We start from the raw sequence: 20,524 nt of genomic DNA on the forward strand, positions 1-20,524 counted from the left end.
GTGGTTTGCTCGTATGTTGCCCCTTTTATGTCATCCCCCCCCCCTAATTTAAATATAAAAAATTAAAAATAAATAATAATTAATTTTAAAAAAAGCTGGTTTTTTAACGAGAAAAAAGAAAAAAGAAAAAAAAGGCCCAGATCAGATCATATTTATTAATGCAGTATAAATAATCCATTTTCTGTAGAATTGTGTGTGGGGCCCTCCCTAATGTAAGGCCCAGATCCATTCCGTCAATAAGGTCTGTCCCTTTAATTTACCAAAAACAGATGATCCAAAAAAGAGGTGGACCAAACCACAAGGAACAATTGGGATGGGAAAGCCCACAATTAATACCTTCCTGTTTGTGCATAGAGCCCACATATTTCCTATATGTCATTCAATCCATTCATAACACAACCATCCCAGGTGCCCTAAAAAGTTAGGCCATTCCAAAATTGATAACGGCTAAATCTATATGATTCTATACATACGTTCCACGCATGTTCTTACATGGTGTGGCGGCTTTCTGAGTTTTGGACCAGCTTTATTTTGAGCTTCAAGGAGAACATTGTTATTGTTAAGACTAATGTTATGGGAAAAGCATTAATAAAATAAATCGACGATCTTATTAAATGCCATATTTGATTAGAAGATTGATAAAAACTAATACCAATGATGACGGTTTAGATTTCTTGTTGAATCGAGGTGAGACTAGGTTGCTCTCTTTGAAATAGTTTGTGGCTTTTGATGAGATCGACCAGTGATTCTTAGGATACAATTGCTCAGAGTGCTGAGTTTCACAGCAGACATGGACTGGAAACCCAATAAAAAAATCATTGAAAAATCACCTTCCTGCGTTCGCTCAAATGTAGAGAGATCATTTTGAGAACGAGAATGTTTAATTGTGCAAAAAGAAAAAAAGAAAACTAGAGGAAAATTCCTTTTTTTTTATGTAAAAACTCTAAGCATAGAAATGACCTTAAATAATAAGCAACATCCAACGGTTTTGACAACAAAAAGAGAAGAAAAAAAAAGAAAAAAAGAAAAAAAGAAAAAAAGAATGATTATAAACTCAAAGAAAAGAACTCACTCAAGCCTATCATGCACTAACTAATTTTCTTGCCAATTTACCTCACAAGCCAACTTTCTACATGAATACGAGCTAGAACATAATGTGAGCATTTTCACAATTATTCAAGAGATTGATGCTTTATAATCATTCTTCACTCATTCTTTTCATCCACCGTAAGACAAGCTTTTACACTTAAAAAAAAAAAAAACAAACAAACAAACGTAAGTAGTTTATATTAAGAAGTTTCAAGTAACAAGTATATTTAGATTATTATTTTTAAATACTATCAACAAATATAAGAGAGGGTGTATGATATATTGGAGTGAATGTCATGCACACATCACAGTAGTGCCCATACAAAAATGTTACAAAATAAGCTTATTCTATAAACGTTGTACATAAATGGCTAGTGACGATATACATTTTTATAAGCAGAAGTACTCAATTTTGGGGCAACTTGCAATTATGGTTACCTTTAGATGGTTTACTTACCAAATGGTGGGATTACAACATCCATGCAGTCACAGGCATCAAACTGGCTTCTCATATTGGACCACTGATCTTTCCAGCCCACGAAACACCTTAGGAAGGAATGTACCAGATTGTGTGACCAATCAAACAGTAGACAAGGAATGGCCCGCTACAACCAATAGCCAAGATCAAAATAGCTAGCCACAAGCACTCTGGTGCAACCACTGCATACACAGCTGCCATGAATGAAACCATCAGCGCCAGGCATGCAATGATCGTAAGCCGATGGCCCCACATAAGCATATCACGTAAGAAACTCATGTGATGACCCCATGCCCAGATGAAGCAGACAACGACAATAAGTGAGCAACATAACGCAATTGTATTTGAGAACAAGAAAGCTTTGAATGACCAACGCTTCACGAGCACTGCAGCACCTTGGTTTGGGTCATCATTCCTGTACCCACCTGGCATTGTGAATGTGGCAGCGAAGGTGACGGTGGCGATGAGTGCAGCCACTAATGTGTATGTGCTGACCCCGGCTTTGTAGCGCTCGTTCCAATCAGCCACGTCGATATTTTGCAGCCTTGTTTCTTCGATTCCACTAGGCATTTGCTGCCGCCGTCCATGGATCGCGCCATGATATCTCAAGTATTTCAAGATGAGCAGCTGTTGTGAGAGGAAGTGTTAGTTGGAATCCCAATCCGTAGGATTAGAAGGCTGGTAATCTGCCCAGACTGATTTATTGGGTGGTTTGATAGACCCATCATCATCATCTTAGCTCTTCTCTCAGACATAGTTCTAAAACTCGATGACTTGACTAGGCATCTGACCCAGTGAACTCGACTCAGCTGCATTCTAGGTTGAGTTGTCCTGTAAATTTGTACTTTTTACTGGACTGTACTGGACTTGGGTGTTCACTTTTTTTTTTTTTTTTGGTTAGCTTGTTAGTACACGCACTCCATGTTAGCCACCCCCCCTTGGGTGTTCACTTGGATGGCAAGGATCTCAACCATTGGACAATAGCACTTAGCTATCTATTTTAGACATTTTATATTAGGGAAATTCTCCAGAACTCTCAGAGCATTATAAGTTACAGTTCTCCTAGTCTCATCTATCCATTTGAACAGTTCAATCCATCAATCTGAACTGCCTAGTCCAGAACATGATAGACTACCATGCGAAAAACACACTGATTGAATGATCCAATCCATCCTTAACTTGGCCTTATTATATTACTTAAATATATAAAGTTTTCGATATTTAATTATTCTACAAAGAGAAATGCTCTAATACTCTCATGCGAACATCACATCGATATAACAAATACTAACCATTTGATCAATGGGCTTTAATACTGTAAAGATTGTTTACACAAAAATAGGTCAAATCAACAATTTAACCCATTTATTTGTTGGGGGCCATCATGGATTACAAATGATTTTAAAGAATCATAGGCATTCATAATCATCCCATCCATGGCCTGGAAAATGGATGGCTAGAGAAAATAAGGCTATGGATTGGATCATCTAATTAGTGCGATTTTTGCATGGTAATCCACAAATTGTGTTCTGGAGTGAATTTAAGAGACAGTTCAGATCAATCAATTGGACTGTCCAATTCATTGGATGCAACTAGAAGCACTATAACTTATAATGATCTGAAAGCAGTATAACTTATGGTGTTCTAAGAGCACTGGAGCATCTCTTATAAATATATCTAATTAAATTGTTAAGTATGGGGTTGAGTCGAATCAAGACTTCATTGAATCTTTGAGTCGAACTCAACTCAGTGGAACATCAAGTCCGCCCGCCAAACATCAACCTTCTCTTGGAACCTGACTTGAAGAGACCTTTTACTAGCAGCAGCTTAAAATGGCTTATAGACCCCAATTAGTGGAAATGATGGGGCCCACTTATTTTTGTTTGGGGACCCAAGCCACACAAGGATGGCCCCATCATTTTCACCAATGGAAACTGAGGTGATCATCTAACTTTGAACGATCCCATCCATGACACCCATGCCTTAAAAAATGGATATCCTCGATTGTTTACAATAGCAAGGCTCCATCATCAATACTAACCATCCATTCAATCAGGCCGACTCATACATGGTTTTATAAATGGATAGTTGAAAGTTGTAACAGAAAGACCAATGTCTGAAGGATTTTTGCGAACAATATGATATTTACAAGGTGGTCAATGAGGACTTGAGGAGTGGGCAAGACTGAATGGATGGTTGAGCTCGGTTAATTTATCGAGTATTTGCATGTCCATGGGTGTGGAAACCCATGTATGACAGTCTGAACCATTCATCCTGTAGGCTCCAACATGGATTAATTGGCCACTAAACAATGATTGCCCTGTTTAGAAGATCCTAACCATCCAACTGATGAACCTTTGTATACTGTTTGCAGCCCATAGTAAACCATATTTCAGTGTCTTTGATTGCATGCCACCAATCGGACAGCTAGGATCATCCCATCAGCATGATTTCTGGTCCAAGGTTCATCCATCCATAGTTGGAACCATTGAGCAAAACTCGGATCTCATCAATGTGGGATGATTAATAAAATGGTTTTTTTGACTCGTGACTCAGATCGACTCATTTGGTCTTGAGTCGAGTTGAGACTTGCACGATCTGGGTTGAGTCACCCTCTATTTCCAAATCCAGACACACTGGTAATGAACTGTGGATTGGACTGGACTGAGTCCAAGTTGACTCGGATGAGTCATAACCAACTCAAATGAGTCTTTCTAGTTTAGCCCTCCTAAGATCTCATGTGGGCCCAAATGTGCATGATGCATGAGGCAATACCTGAATTTCGTGATTCTCCGGGTCCATTTCTATAAGGTCAAGCGCAGTCTGACCATCCTTATTCATGATCGTCATGTCCACCCTTCTGTCCCTTGACAACAACAGCAACAGTGCATCACTACGGTACTTCGCAGCAAGATGAAGAAGAGTGTTTCCATCTGCATCGGGCTCGTTTATCATCCCCTCAAGCTCTGGCATACGCAATAAGCCGTGAACGGTGGAATACTTGCTGTATATAATAGCAATGTGAAATACATTCTTCCCACTTGGATCGAGTTGCTCGCTAACGTCCGGGTAGTGTTTAAGTAGCTCAGTGATCACCAATGGGGAACCAGAAGCAGCCGCAATGTGAAGAGGTGAGCAGCCATTGTTGTCTAATATGTAAGCGAGGGAACGGTCAGATCTCAATAACATTGAAACTATGGTAGGTTTGTCTTGGCATGCTGCATAGTGAAGGGCAGTTCGGCCATGGGTGTCTTGGATTCTGACTATGTCTCTCTTTTGCTCCCATTGGTGTGTTTGCATGGAATTCATTAGAGAAATGATAATGCAGAATGAAAGCATAGCAGAAATTTTTTGAAATGTTGGCAACTCATTCCCTGGTGCAAATGTGTGGCAATAAGAACCATAAAAAATTGTGGGGCCCACTGGAGGGACATCAAGCAAAAATTAATCCCAAACATCAGATTGGTGTGTAAATTGAAAGAATACTCTGCTGCTAGAGATGGGGATAATTCACTGTTATTTTCGAAATGGTGATGACTCATCCACCGTACAAGCTGCATATATGTATGGCATTCTGCACCTTCCAAAGCATGGGCCACATAGTGGATGGAACAACTGATCAAAAGAATTTAACCATCTGATTTTGATGGATGAATATGGATCCCTGACCATTCTATAGTGGGCTAGGTGCAATAAGGTGGCAGAACATCTCCACTTCTGCAAATTGCCTGTTATGAAAAGAAAGCACAAAAGTGGCGAACTCGGGGCTCACCCATCTTGCCCCACTACACAATGATGAGACCATTCATCTAAAAGGATGAAATATAGGTGGACGTCATGGCAAAAATCTCAGCAATCAGAGTGGTGGTTCAATTCTGTGTGGATGGTGAGGATCTCTTCTCAATTGAACTTTCGGGATTACCATGTGTCAGGGCATAAGGTGGCGGGAGCTTAGGAGTAAACTTACCAACATGAATCCTGTTTACAACTGCTTGTATAGGCATAAGCTCATCTGCTGATGGTGTAGTGTCCAAAATCATCTGAACAACTTGCAGGAACTCCTCTCTGGCAGCTATATGCAATGGCGATTCACCAGCTTCATTAACCAAACACGCCAATTTCCAATCTGATTCTAATAACTTCATGGCCACAGGGCCGTGCCGATTTCTCAATGCTTCGTGTAAGGCCGTGTTCTTTTCCTTGTTGGTCATCCTAAGTAGCCCCAGACTTCTGTCTTCTGTCTCAATCCAATTCAATAGGATTTCAACCACATTGAGCCGTCCAGTCCTTGTGGCACAGTGTAAAGGAGTGTCACCTGTGGATTTCACTTGCATGAGATGGGCCCCACATCGGCCCAAGATCTCTTTGGTGAACTCTGCATGTCCTAATCTCACTGCAATGTGTAGGGCATTGTTCATTTGGGGAGCTGTAGAGTGGAGAATTTGTTGGTCCTCATCTTTGATGGCTTTCAGGAGTGGGATGCTCCCTCGTCTTGCGGCCTCATGTAATTGGGGGTCCATGCTTTTGATGCAAAGGCTAGGATTAATGCTCTCACATCTCTAATAATTGCCAGAGGGCCTTTATCCTTGTGGGACATATACTGGTTCTAGCATTAGCACCCGAACATTGGTGAAGACAAGGGAATAAGATGATAGATACAAGAGACTGATGCCCCCATCAACATGATTTTCTAGATGGGGCCAAAATGCAGCAATTTCCAGATAAACAAATCCATCCATTGTCCAAGCGATACAGTGATGGACCATGAATAAAAAATCACATTGATGGCTGAAAGTCATCAACCAGTAGCTTGTTTTTTTGTCAATATGGTAACTTCTCTATGTTTTTCTAGGCCCATGATGTATTGTTATTTCTTTGTTTTTTAATAAATTGAAAACATTTGAATGGACAATTGAAAACAGAACTCATTGAATTGAAAGCAAAAAATCCTTGTCAAGGAATGTTTTTTCATTGTGATTTTTGGACCATGGTGTAACCCTGGTTGTTTCCATCCAATGAATGGTTTTTGAGTATAGTACTATTGCTATATGTAGGCACCATCTAGCGGTGTAAAACCGGAGGGGCAAGATTTACTACATATTCGAATAAAATCTGGAGAATGAAACAGCAAGATAAGAACTTGATTGACAAGAAACAGAAAGACATGGCAGTTGAAAGAAGGGATCATTGGGTGTGTAGACCATACACCATCATTCGATGTATGCATATCAGCTCTTGGCACCTCCTAAGTCCTACCTGGGCACGCATTTTAAAACTATCTTCAGATAAGGACTGAGGTAAGAGTACAATGCCTTAGATTGTGAGATAAAATGAGCAGTTGCAGTTATCACACACACAAATAATGGTGTACAGTTGAAACAGGCCCAACGGTTGTGTTTGGGCATCTGTGATACCCAGGGCCAACAGGGTGCCTGAGCCTCAAAGCATGTTGAGATAAAAAACAGGAAATCCATGTCCTTCTTGAGGTGGAAGAGCTTGAAATAGCAATGCATGTTTTCTTATGTTGGTACCATTCCCTTTGCAATTTGGGTACTACATAAATCAAGGTCCAGAGATTTTTGGGCATGGTTCGACAATGAAGGGGGATATCAGACCAACGGCTCGAATAAACCAACCATGGCCCCCACATGAGAAGATTAGGTACCAAACATGGAACACGGCCTTGTATAATTGCATTATTCAATTAAATATAATATTTTATCATTTACTAATGCATTTCAATTTCCTAAAACCATGCTTGGAGGCAACCTTCCATCTAATCCCAAGGCCAAGCAAGGAAGAAGGGATTGATGTCAGGTGGGCAGCCACTTGTGAAAACATTTGCTAAGCAGACATTAGAATTCTTATTTCAAACATCAATGGTGAAATAGCTCTTGTAAACAAAAGTCACAAATCTCGTTCTCGTCAATTTCTCAGTCCAGGAAGGATTCTCAGATTTTGAGGGTTTTCTCAGGACATTATCAGGAGTCTGGCTGTAGCTAAAAAATTTAAAAATCTTAATATAAATTAATGCATAATATTAAAATTTTAATATATGTACGTAATGAAATGAAAAAAAAAATCACTTAAAAAAATTATGATAATTTCTTTTAAAAAAATAAAAAATAAAACTGCGAATAAATAAACCTTACTGAGATTATGAAAATCTTACAGTATTAACAAATTAATATCATTTGCTTAATTTTCTGCGAAAAACATCACAAGATTTTCATAATCTCAAACTATATTTCTCACAGTCGAAGAGTAGATGAGTGGCATATAGCTTACTTCAGAATTTTTGTCACTACATTTCACCCAAAAAATGATTTTAATTGGAATTCAATATCATACAAAGCTCAATAATATTAAAGCCTATGGCCCTGTTTGGTTGCTACTTAAAAATGATTTCATTACATTTTAGGTAACAGTGATTAAGCTTTAGAAATCATAGTTTATACAAATAATGGTTGTCAAAATTATTATTAATTCTTATCAAAATCTTTAATAATAACTACTGCCAACTAAAATGAGAAAACCTCATTTTTTAGGTGTCACCCACACAGGCCCTATCATTTTGCATTAGGAATTTATATCATCAGATTCATGCATAAACCCAATACACAAACAATGTTTGAACTTGTTAAAAAAATGGCAAAAACCCAACAATATGTCCAAAAAAAAAAAAAAAAACACACGAAAATCCTCAAGATATAGAAAATACCATCTGTAGCAAATTAAAAATAAATAAATAAATATCAACACCGAGAAAAGCTAAATTCCAATGGAAATCCATAAAGAATTTCCACTTTAACATCTAAATTAGACAAAAAGCCAATACACCCAAGTAAACAAAATTCAAAATTGAAGACTGAAATCATACACAAACAATACAAATGAGAAAAGCCAATACTCTTTGGAATTTCCATGCAAGGAATAGAGAACAAAAAAGCCATGATATCGAATGGGAAATGGCTGAGTGAAAAGTCTTACCTGAGAAAGTGTGATGTTGACCGGTTTAAAAGGCAGGCTAGTTATGGTGTTTTATTTATCAGCAGACCTTTTTATACTCTGGCAGAGTATGAGGACGATACGCAGTCACTCAGATGTTACTTAAAAATTGCGAACGTGGAATAAGGGCCTGTTTGATTTACTTGCAGGGGTAATTCAGGGTCAATGGGTATTAAGGATTTACGTTTGAATTTCCAACTGCATTATCGAGGTGATTTTGACGGCCGCCTTCAATTTTAGCACTCTCACGTCATCCAAGAAAAAAATCAAACGTAATGTGAATTGACACACATATCGAGGTGATATTGTTTTTGTGGGGTCCACCGTGATATGTGTGTCTTATCCACACCGTTCATCCCTTTATCTAGATCATTTTAGCATGTGAATCGAAAAATGAGGCAGATCTAAACCTCATGTCGACCACACAGTAGGAAATAATGTGAATTAAGCTCTTACCATTGAAAGCTTTTTGAGAGCCCTGGAAGTTTTGGATCTAGTTGATAATTTTGTTTTCCCTTTATCCATGGCTTTGTGACCTTATGAACACGTTGGATGACAAATAAACATCAATGTGGGCCCTAGGGAGAAATTAGCTTTCAACTGCTGATGTCTTTACGATCACTATTTCTTAAGGTGTGGCCCACTTAACCGTGGGATTTGCCTCATTTTTGGACTCATACACTAAAAGGTATTGTTAAAAAAAGTTAAATGGTATGGATAAGTCACATACATCATGATGGGGCCCACAAGTTGAAATCGGTTGTAACGTAGTTTTTGTGAACGGTTTTCGAGAGAATCCAGACTCATTTCAAACAGGTGAAACTATTCATCATTATTGTTTATACCTATTTACCTTGTTTTACCGCTGTAGTTAGAAAATTGCGAACGTGGGAATGTTTGATTTTCGAGTGCACTTGCAAATACTAGGTAAAAGAGTAATAATTATTTTTCCGTGTATTTGCAACTTACCTGATTTGGCTACTTACTTTTTTGACACAGGAGCCAAAAACATTATAAAATATATATATGAGTCCAACTGTGATGCATTTCGCTTATCCATACCGTTCATCCATTATGCCATTTGAATTTATAATATGAATTAAAAAAATGAGGTATATCCAAAACTCAAGCGGACCACACCATACGACAAAGGGAATCGAATACTTACTGTTAAAAACTTTGTGGAGCCACTATTTCTTTTGGTGTGAGCCACCTGAGTGTTGTATCTGCTTCATTTTTTGTCTCATGCTTTAAAATATTGTATTAAAATAGATGGACGGAACGGATATATCATATACATTACCGTACCATTCAAAAATTAAAATTATCTCTTTTAAATGAACCTAACTTAAAGGTGAGGGATATTTAGCGTACAAGTTAGGATACCTAAATACTAGCATTCAGTGCCCTTAAATACCAAAGATTTTTCATTAACGATCAGGGTTAGGGCATCGATGAATGTTGGAGTTTATGTTTCAATTCGAGCTTTGAATGCTCGATAAATGTGCTTAATTACAAGGATTGAATAATGAACTCCATGAAGGAAAGAGCTTGGGATGTGGAATTTTACCAATGGAATAACACTCTCTCAAGGCTCTATGTATTTCTCACCACCTTGCAAGAAAAGTCATCTTTGGGTTAAATAGAGGAGCTTGCAATGATTAAAAAAATTTGACAGAAATCTCTTATTTCGATGGCATTAAGGCTCCCTTCGATGGCAACGAAAAAGATTCAAATTCCAGATAAGAAGTTGTTAGACAGTTTATACTTCTCTATTCGATGTCATCGAAGATCCATTGCTCTCATCAAAAAAATTTGATAAAATTGTCAAAACTCGTTGGATAAATCTAATACAACTACTTGATGTCATCAAGTGGACTTCAATGCCATCGAAGCCCCCTCGAGGATCGCTCAATGAGATCGAATCAGATATAATTTGAAGATTTTGATTTGATCTGATTTCTTCCCAAGACCATCTATTTAGCTAACAATGGAATAACTATTCATATTGAGTTTGGGCTAACAAGGAGGCATGGTTTTGGGACTTACACAGGCATAGGTTTTGAAGAGGTTAACGTACGTATTTTATCGTTTTCTCATTTCTTCAATGCTTTGAACGTTGATAATCTTTGAGACTCCAATCTTTGACACAAAATAATGTCGTTTATGAATGACTACTCAAGACATAACCAAATATACATCGCCGAAGAAAATGTGCCTAAAAAGGCATTTCAGTTTCTGGAAGTAATTGGAACTTATTATTGGGTTGTAATGCTGTTTGGTCTCAAGAATGTCGGAGCAACAATAAGGGAGCCATGAATGCCATATTTCACAACATGATTGGCAAGTTCATGGAAGTCTACATTGATGATGTGGTGGTAAAGTCGGTCGACCTGGGGATCATTTTGTAGACCTAAGACGGTCATTTGAGTGCATGAGAAGGCATAAGTTGAAGATGAATCCCTTAAAGTGTGCCTTCAATGTCTTAACCGGTAACTTCTTAGGGTTTCTACTTCATCAACAAGGCATTAAGTTGAACAAAATAGGGTATGAGCAATTTTAAAAGCCAAATCACCTAAGAATAAGGAGTTACAAAGGTTCATCAGCCAAATAAACTTCCTACACTGATTTATCTTAAACTTAACCAGAAAAACTAGTGCATTCTTGTACAAATGACGGAAAAAATCATAATCATGCGTTGATGATATATTTTCGACCCATATTCATTAGCGACGTGTTACTTGCCAAAATCATAACGTCTCGAAGTCGTATGCACGTTTGTCGATGAGATACTGTGACAAAGGACATGTAGCCCTCACATTGGTGGTACGTATGGTCAAAGCAGTGTACTCAATAAGTTTATAAAGACCTATTGAGATATAAAGTCTATCGCAATCCAGATACACATGGTTTAAAGTCTTATGCACGCTTTCTGATGAGACACTGCGATGAAGAATATGTGGCTCTCACATTGGTGCTTCGTATGCTCGTAGCAGAGTGTTGAACAAGTTTATAAAGACCTGTTGAGATATGAAGTCTATCGCAATCCAGATACACTTGGCAAGGCCGTCTCACACAATCCTACCAAAATGAGAAACCTCCCTAGATACAATCGATGATTTTACGGAGAGTATAGAGATTTGAGAAGTCGATTCCTCCCAAAACAGAAGGAAATCAAAAGATGTGATGATGAATATGAGTTTAGATATAATACGGTTTGATCCCATAACCTTCGAGGATATCTGTAAACAAGATGGCAAGGAGACATAAAAATGGTTTCAACCCATAGCCTTCAATGATCCTGGACCACCATGGAAACCCAACAAGGGTCATCAGCTCTCTAGCTATATAAGGAGCACGCAATAAAGAAATCGGGGCCCATGCCAAAATACAAACTCTTTACATAACACAACGTTGCTTATCCTAATTGTACTGGTAGTTCCTCCACTTCTGTCCAACCTCGCTACAAAACGTTCAGAGTTTAGGTTAGCTTAGATTGTTGGTGTCCAAGGCTATCACCACGGTACACCTAGGAGTAGTATAACTATCCATGACCTACCATCATTGGATTCCTTATCAACCGAGTCCTTACTTGGAAGATCACACTCCGGTCACATCCTACCAACCATCCGCCTTGTTTGTATGTCCACAAAAAGGATTATATGTATTTATTTTTTATTTGTTTCTTTGCTTATTCTATTTTCTTACTGATTGTACTGAGCTTCAATTATAAATCAATAAAATTGGTAGTTTTAACTTTTAGTTTTTATTTCTTTCCATCAATTACTATATTATTGAGAAACCTAAGGCTTGTCATCACTATTGAAAGAAAAGTCCTTATCTCAAGGCAAAAAGTTTCCATTCAGAATGACTAACCCCCCATTCTAAATCGCTTGATCGCTACAATATTGGTGGTTGGACAGTCGGGTCAACCTTCACCAGGTTTGATAATACGACTGAATTGGTACATGGGGTCGCAAGTGTTCAATCATCTTGAGTCGAGTGCGACTCTGGCATGCCCGCACTATCCTAATTGCACACATTTGATCGACTACAAGTTTGTTAATACATGTAGCCTTGTGTTTAATTGATTAACAAACACTTATGATGAAGGGACTATTTAAAAGGTTAATCATTGATCACATTAAAGGGAACGGGATTGAGCCTAAAATATGAGATATTAGTATTAGCAACCAAACCTATATTAGTAGAGATCCCATAAGATGGATTCAATGAATAAACAACAAGATGCTAGGGATGTTTAACACTACAATAAGTGAGTGCCTTCTATCGTGTAGGCATTGCAAGCAGGAATGACTAATGATGAGTTTTTAACTCTTAATGAACCCATATCTATATATTGGTGGTGTATTTAATTGTTGTGTACACTTGATGGAATTCATATATACAAATGTGAGGGTGGCTGGACAGTGCAAAATAAAGCAACGTTAATACTCATGAAATTTATATAATGGCGTATGTAATTGTTATGTACACTTCGTATGAGATCTAAATGAGTTTTGTAAACTACTCATGAAATCTATATAATGGCGTATGTCTAAAAAACATTCAACCATAAAGCGAAAAAGTTGTTTGAATGGCATGTGTATAACCAATTGATACTAAGAGATTGTTTGATTTTTCATTTCTTTATACCTTGTAAATAGAAAATAATTACTTACACATGCAATTACCACAACAATTCCGGTACATACATTGACAACTAACTACATACATTGACAGCATTACACCACAACAACTCCAGTACATACATTGACAGCTAACTACATACATTGGTAGCTAACTTTTTGAACGCTAACACCGAAGAAGGGTGCAATTACCACAACAATTCCGGTACATACATTGACAGCCAACTACATACATTGACAGCATATTACACCATAACAATTCCAGTACATACCTTGACAGTTAACTTGCATACATTGATAGCTAACTTTTTGAATGCTAACACCGAAGAAGGGTGCAAAATAAAGTGGGCCGACCATGATGTATGTAGTTTATCCACGTCCTCATGATCCCAAAAATGAAGCAGATTCAAAGCTCAAGTGGATTACACTACAAAAAATAATGGAAATTTAACGCTTAAGGTTAAAAAACTTGTTAGGGCCCTAGAAGTTTTGGATGAAGCTTATATTTGTGATTCCCTTCGTCAATATCTATGTGATTTTTATTAGTTAGATGACAAATAAACATCAATGTAGGCAGATTGACAAAAAAACTATTAACGGAGGACGTTGAAGGCTGCTGTTTCCTGTGTTATAGGCCACTTGAACTTTAGATCTACCTTATTTTTGGCCTCACGCCCTAAAAACAGCTCCTTACACGTGACACACATATCAGGCCAACCACAATGTCCAAATTCTAGGGCATATTACCAATGGGGCATGTTCAAAAGATCATGGTGATTGAGATATCCTATCTTTACGGAGTTCATCAAATAGGTGTTAAGATTAGCGGTCTAAACTTAATGCGGCTGGTTTTTTAACGATAGCATCGACCTCCCTAACGCAAACTAGGAATATTTCCGTCATTCGCTGGTTAAAACCACTTGAAAGCTGGAAGAAATTGAATATGGACGGCTCTGCTCGGGGAAACCCAGGGGCCGGTGGCGGAGGAGGTGTATGCCGAGATCACTCCGGTGATCTTATCTTTGCTTATCACCACTCCTATGATCAGATCTCGAATATGTTAGCTAAAGCCCGTGCGATGATCGATGGCCTCATTTTATGTAGGGACTTGGGTCTCTCTTCGATCATTGTGGAAACAAACTCCCCAGTTCTTTTTGAAGTAGTATCAAACCAATCTACTTCATGTGGATGGAAACTTTGGTATATCCTTGAAGCCATCCATCAACTCAAGCCTCTTCTCAACCTCAAATTCAGCCACACCTTCCGGGAAGGCAATTCTGTAGCGGATGGTCTCGCCAACATTGCTAGTGGTGGCGCCCTGGATAGAGTCTTCCTCAGTCGTCCCGATCTCCCCAGGCTCATTAAAGGACCTTTGGTTTTAGATAGAGCAGGAGTAGGGCAGATCCGCCTCTGCAAAATCAAGAAAGGCGTGGGCTAATCCCCCCTATCTTGGGCCTCTATCCTGGTTGTCCCTCTCGCTAGTGTCTTCCACCGGTCCTGCTTGTGGGATGCTCCTTTTGCGCGAGTGGTTTGCTCGTATGTTGCGCCTTTTATGTCATCCCCCCCCCCTAATTTAAATATAAAAAATTAAAAATAAATAATAATTAATTTTAAAAAAGCTGGTTTTTTAACGAGAAAAAAAAAGAAGAAAAAAAGGCCCAGATCAGATCATATTTATTAATGCGGTATAAATAATCCATTTTCTATAGAATTGTGTGTGGGGCCCTCCCTAATGTAAGGCCCAGATCCATTCCGTCAATAAGGTCTGTCCCTTTAATTTACCAAAAACAGATGATCCAAAAAAGAGGTGGACCAAACCACAAGGAACAATTGGGATGGGAAAGCCCACAATTAACACCTTCCCGTTTGTGCATAGAGCCCACATATTTCCAATATGTCATTCAATCCATTCATAACACAACCATCCCAGGTGCCCTAAAAAGTTAGGCCATTCCAAAATTGATAACGGCTAATGCTATATGATTCTATACATACGTTCCACGCATGTTCTTACATGGTGTGGCGGCTTTCTGAGTTTTGGACCAGCTTTATTTTGAGCTTCAAGGAGAACATTGTTATTGTTAAGACTAATGTCAGGGGAAAAGCATTAATAAAATAAATCGACGATCTTATTAAATGCCATATTTGATTAGAAGATTGATAAAAACTAATACCAATGATGACGGTTTAGATTTCTTGTTGAATCGAGGTGAGACTAGGTTGCTCTCTTTGAAATAGTTTGTGGCTTTTGATGAGATCGACCAGTGATTCTTAGGATACAATTGCTCAGAGTGCTGAGTTTCACAGCAGACATGGACTGGAAACCCAATAAAAAAATCATTGAAAAATCACCTTCCTGCGTTCGCTCAAATGTAGAGAGATCATTTTGAGAACGAGAATGTTTAATTGTGCAAAAAGAAAAAAAGAAAACTAGAGGAAAATTCCTTTTTTTTTATGTAAAAACTCTAAGCATAGAAATGACCTTAAATAATAAGCAACATCCAACGGTTTTGACAACAAAAAGAGAAGAAAAAAAAAGAAAAAAAGAAAAAAAGAAAAAAAGAATGATTATAAACTCAAAGAAAAGAACTCACTCAAGCCTATCATGCACTAACTAATTTTCTTGCCAATTTACCTCACAAGCCAACTTTCTACATGAATACGAGCTAGAACATAATGTGAGCATTTTCACAATTATTCAAGAGATTGATGCTTTATAATCATTCTTCACTCATTCTTTTCATCCACCGTAAGACAAGCTTTTACACTTAAAAAAAAAAAAAACAAACAAACAAACGTAAGTAGTTTATATTAAGAAGTTTCAAGTAACAAGTATATTTAGATTATTATTTTTAAATACTATCAACAAATATAAGAGAGGGTGTATGATATATTGGAGTGAATGTCATGCACACATCACAGTAGTGCCCATACAAAAATGTTACAAAATAAGCTTATTCTATAAACGTTGTACATAAATGGCCGGTGACGATATACATTTTTATAAGCAGAAGTACTCAATTTTGGGGCAACTTGCAATTATGGTTACCTTTAGATGGTTTACTTACCAAATGGTGGGATTACAACATCCATGCAGTCACATGCATCAAACTGGCTTCTCATATTGGACCACTGATCTTTCCAGCCCACGAAACACCTTAGAAAGGAATGTAGCAGATTGTGTGACCAATCAAACAGTAGACAAGGAATGGCCCGCTAAAACCAATAGCCAAGATCAAAATAGCTAGCCACAAGCACTCTGGTGCAACCACTGCATACACAGCTGCCATGAATGAAACCATCAGCGCCAGGCATGCAATGATCGTAAGCCGATGGCCCCACATAAGCATATCACGTAAGAAACTCATGTGATGACCCCATGCCCAGATGAAGCAGACAACGACAATAAGTGAGCAACATAACGCAATTGTATTTGAGAACAAGAAAGCTTTGAATGACCAACGCTTCACGAGCACTGCAGCACCTTGGTTTGGGTCATCATTCCTGTACCCACCCGGCATTGTGAATGCGGCAGCGAAGGTGACGGTGGCGATGAGTGCAGCCACTAATGTGTATGTGCTGACCCTGGCTTTGTAGCGCTCGTTCCAGTCAGCCACGTCGATGTTTTGCAGCCTTGTTTCTTCGATTCCACTAGGCATTTGCTGCCGCCGTCCATGGATCGCGCCATGATATCTCAAGTATTTCAACATGAGCAGCTGTTGTGAGAGGAAGTGTTAGTTGGAATCCCAATCCATAGGATTAGAAGGCTGGTAATCTGCCCAGACTGATTTATTGGGTGGTTTGATAGACCCATCATCATCATCTTAGCTCTTCTCTCAGACATAGTTCTAAAACTCGATGACTTGACTAGGCATCTGACCCAATGAACTCGACTCAGCTGCATTCTAGGTTGAGTTGTCCTGTAAATTTGTACTTTTTACTGGACTGTACTGGACTTGGGTGTTCACTTTTTTTTTTTTTTTTGGTTAGCTTGTTAGTACACGCACTCCATGTTAGCCACCCCCGCTTGGGTGTTAACTTGGATGGCAAGGATCTCAACCATTGGACAATAGCACTTAGCTATCTATTTTAGATATTTTATATTAGGGAAATTCTCCAGAACTCTCAGAGCATTATAAGTTACAGTTCTCCTAGTCTCATCTATCCATTTGAACAGTTCAATCCATCAATCTGAACTGCCTAGTCCAGAACATGATAGACTACCATCAGAAAAACACACTGATTGAATGATCCAATCCATCCTTGACTTGGCCTTATTATATTACTTAAATATATAAAGTTTTCGATATTTAATTATTCTACAAAGAGAAATGCTCTAATACTCTCATGCAATATAACAAATACTAACCATTTGATCAATGGGCTTTAATACTGTAAAGATTGTTTACACAATAATAGGTCAAATCAACAATTTAACCCATTTATTTGTTGGGGGCCATCATGGATTACAAATGATTTTAAAGAATCATAGGCATTCATAATCATCCCATCCATGGCCTGGAAAATGGATGGCTAGAGAAAATAAGGCTATGGATTGGATCATCTAATTAGTGCGATTTTTGCATGGTAATCCACAAATTGTGTTCTGGAGTGAATTTAAGAGACAGTTCAGATCAATCAATTGGACTGTCCAATTCATTGGATGCAACTAGAAGCACTATAACTTATAATGCTCTGAAAGCAGTATAACTTATGGTGTTCTAAGAGCACTGGAGCATCTCTTATAAATATATCTAATTAAATTGTTAAGTATGGGGTTGAGTCGAATCAAGACTTCATTGAATCTTTGAGTCAACTCAACTCAGTGGAACATCAAGTCCGCCCACCAAACATCAACCTTCTCTTGGAACCTGACTTGAAGAGACCTTTTACTAGCAGCAGCTTAAAATGGCTTATAGACCCCAATTAGTGGAAATGATGGGGCCCACTTATTTTTGTTTGGGGACCCAAGCCACACAAGGATGGCCCCATCATTTTCACCAATGGAAACTGAGGTGATCATCTAACTTTGAACGATCCCATCCATGACACCCATGCCTTAAAAAATGGATATCCTCGATTGTTTACAATAGCAAGGCTCCATCATCAATGCTAACCATCTATTCAATCAGGCCGACTCACACATGGTTTTAGAAATGGATAGTTGAAAGTTGTAACAGAAAGACCAATGTCTGAAGGATTTTTGCGAACAATATGATATTTACAAGGTGGTCAATGAGGACTTGAGGAGTGGGCAAGACTGAATGGATGGTTGAGCTCGGTTAATTTATCGAGTATTTGCATGTCCATGGGTGTGGAAACCCATGTATGACAGTCTGAACCATTCATCCTGTGGGCTCCAACATGGATTAATTGGCCACTAAACAATGATTGCCCTGTTTAGAAGATCCTAACCATCCAACTGATGAACATTTGTATACTGTTTGCAGCCCATAGTAAACCGTATTTCAGTGTCTTTGATTGCATGCCACCAATCGGACAGCTAGGATCATCCCATCAGCATGATTTCTGGTCCAAGGTTCATCCATCCATAGTTGGAACCATTGAGCAAAACTCAGATCTCATCAATGTGGGATGATTAATAAAATGGTTTTTTTGACTCGTGACTCAGACCGACTCATTTGGTCTTGAGTCAAGTTGAGACTTGCACGATCTGGGTTGAGTCACCCTCTATTTCCAAATCCAGAGACACTGGTAATGAACTGTGGATTGGACTGGACTGAGTCCAAGTTGACTCGGATGAGTCATAACCAACTCAAATGAGTCTTTCTAGTTTAGCCCTCCTATGGCCACTTCCTAAGATCTCATGTGGGCCCAAATGTGCATGATGCAGGAGGCAATACCTGAATTTCGTGATTCTCCAGGTCCATTTCTATAAGGTCAAGCGCGGTCTGACCATCCTTATTCATGATCGTCATGTCCACCCTTCTGTCCCTTGACAACAACAGCAACAGTGCATCACTACGGTACTTCGCAGCAAGATGAAGAAGAGTGTTTCCATCTGCATTGGGCTCGTTTATCATCCCCTCAAGCTCTGGCATACGCAATAAGCAGTGAACGGTGGAATACTTGCTGTATATAATAGCAATGTGAAATACATTCTTCCCACTTGGATCGAGTTGCTCGCTAACGTCCGGGCAGTGTTTAAGTAGCTCAGTGATCACCAATGGGGAACCAGAAGCAGCCGCAATGTGAAGAGGTGAGCAGCCATTGTTGTCTAATATGTAAGCGAGGGAACGGTCAGATCTCAATAACATTGAAACTATGGTAGGTTTGTCTTGGCATGCTGCATAGTGAAGGGCAGTTCGGCCATGGGTGTCTTGGATTCTGACTATGTCTCTCTTTTGCTCCCATTGGTGTGTTTGCATGGAATTCAGTAGAGAAATGATAATGCAGAATGAAAGCATAGCAGAAATTTTTTGAAATGTTGGCAACTCATTCCCTGGTGCAAATGTGTGGCAATAAGAACCATAAAAAATTGCGGGGCCCACTGGAGGGACATCAAGCAAAAAATAATCCCAAACATCAGATTGGTGTGTAAATTGAAAGAATACTCTGCTGCTAGAGATGGGGATAATTCACTGTTATTTTCGAAATGGTGATGACTCATCCACCATACGAGCTGCATATATGTATGGCATTCTGCACCTTCCAAAGCATGGGCCACATAGTGGATGGAACAACTGATCAAAAGAATTTAACCATCTGATTTTGATGGATGAATATGGATCCCTGACCATTCTATAGTGGGCTAGGTGCAATAAGGTGGCAGAACATCTCCACTTCTGCAAATTGCCTGTTATGAAAAGAAAGCACAAAAGTGGCGAACTCGGGGCTCACCCATCTTGCCCCACTACACAATGATGAGACCATTCATCTAAAAGGATGAAATATAGGTGGACGTCATGGCAAAAATCTCAGCAATCAGAGTGGTGGTTCAATTCTGTGTGGATGGTGAGGATCTCTTCTCAATTGAACTTTTGGGATTACCATGTGTCAGGGCATAAGGTGGCGGGAGCTTAGGAGTAAACTTACCAACATGAATCCTGTTTACAACTGCTTGTATAGGCATAAGCTCATCTGCTGATGGTTTAGTGTCCAAAATCATCTGAACAACTTGCAGCAACTCCTCTCTGGCAGCTATATGCAATGGCGATTCACCAGCTTCATTAACCAAACACGCCAATTTCCAATCTGATTCTAATAACTTCATGGCCACAGGCCCATGCCGATTTCTCAATGCTTCGTGTAAGGCCGTGTTCTTTTCCTTGTTGGTCAT

At 38.8% G+C, this 20,524-nt stretch overlaps 2 protein-coding genes across 2 annotated transcripts; both read right to left on the reverse strand.

Moving 5' to 3' along the window:
• Window positions 1-1,297: 1,297 nt before the first annotated feature.
• Window positions 1,298-6,087, reverse strand: LOC131246127 (protein ACCELERATED CELL DEATH 6-like). Its single transcript, XM_058246015.1, has 3 exons — window positions 5,535-6,087; window positions 4,343-4,941; window positions 1,298-2,194 (listed from the first exon to the last, which is right to left on the reverse strand). The coding sequence occupies exons 1-3, from the start codon at window positions 6,085-6,087 to the stop codon at window positions 1,637-1,639; spliced, it is 1,710 nt and encodes a 569-aa protein (XP_058101998.1). The 3' UTR covers window positions 1,298-1,636.
• A 9,956-nt stretch (window positions 6,088-16,043) lies between these two features.
• LOC131246136 (protein ACCELERATED CELL DEATH 6-like) lies at window positions 16,044-20,524 on the reverse strand. Its single transcript, XM_058246034.1, has 3 exons — window positions 20,281-20,524; window positions 19,089-19,687; window positions 16,044-16,940 (listed from the first exon to the last, which is right to left on the reverse strand). The coding sequence occupies exons 1-3, from the start codon at window positions 20,522-20,524 to the stop codon at window positions 16,383-16,385; spliced, it is 1,401 nt and encodes a 466-aa protein (XP_058102017.1). The 3' UTR covers window positions 16,044-16,382.

This window comes from Magnolia sinica, chromosome 1 (genome assembly GCF_029962835.1).
Source record: "Magnolia sinica isolate HGM2019 chromosome 1, MsV1, whole genome shotgun sequence".
Lineage (NCBI taxonomy): Eukaryota > Viridiplantae > Streptophyta > Magnoliopsida > Magnoliales > Magnoliaceae > Magnolia > Magnolia sinica.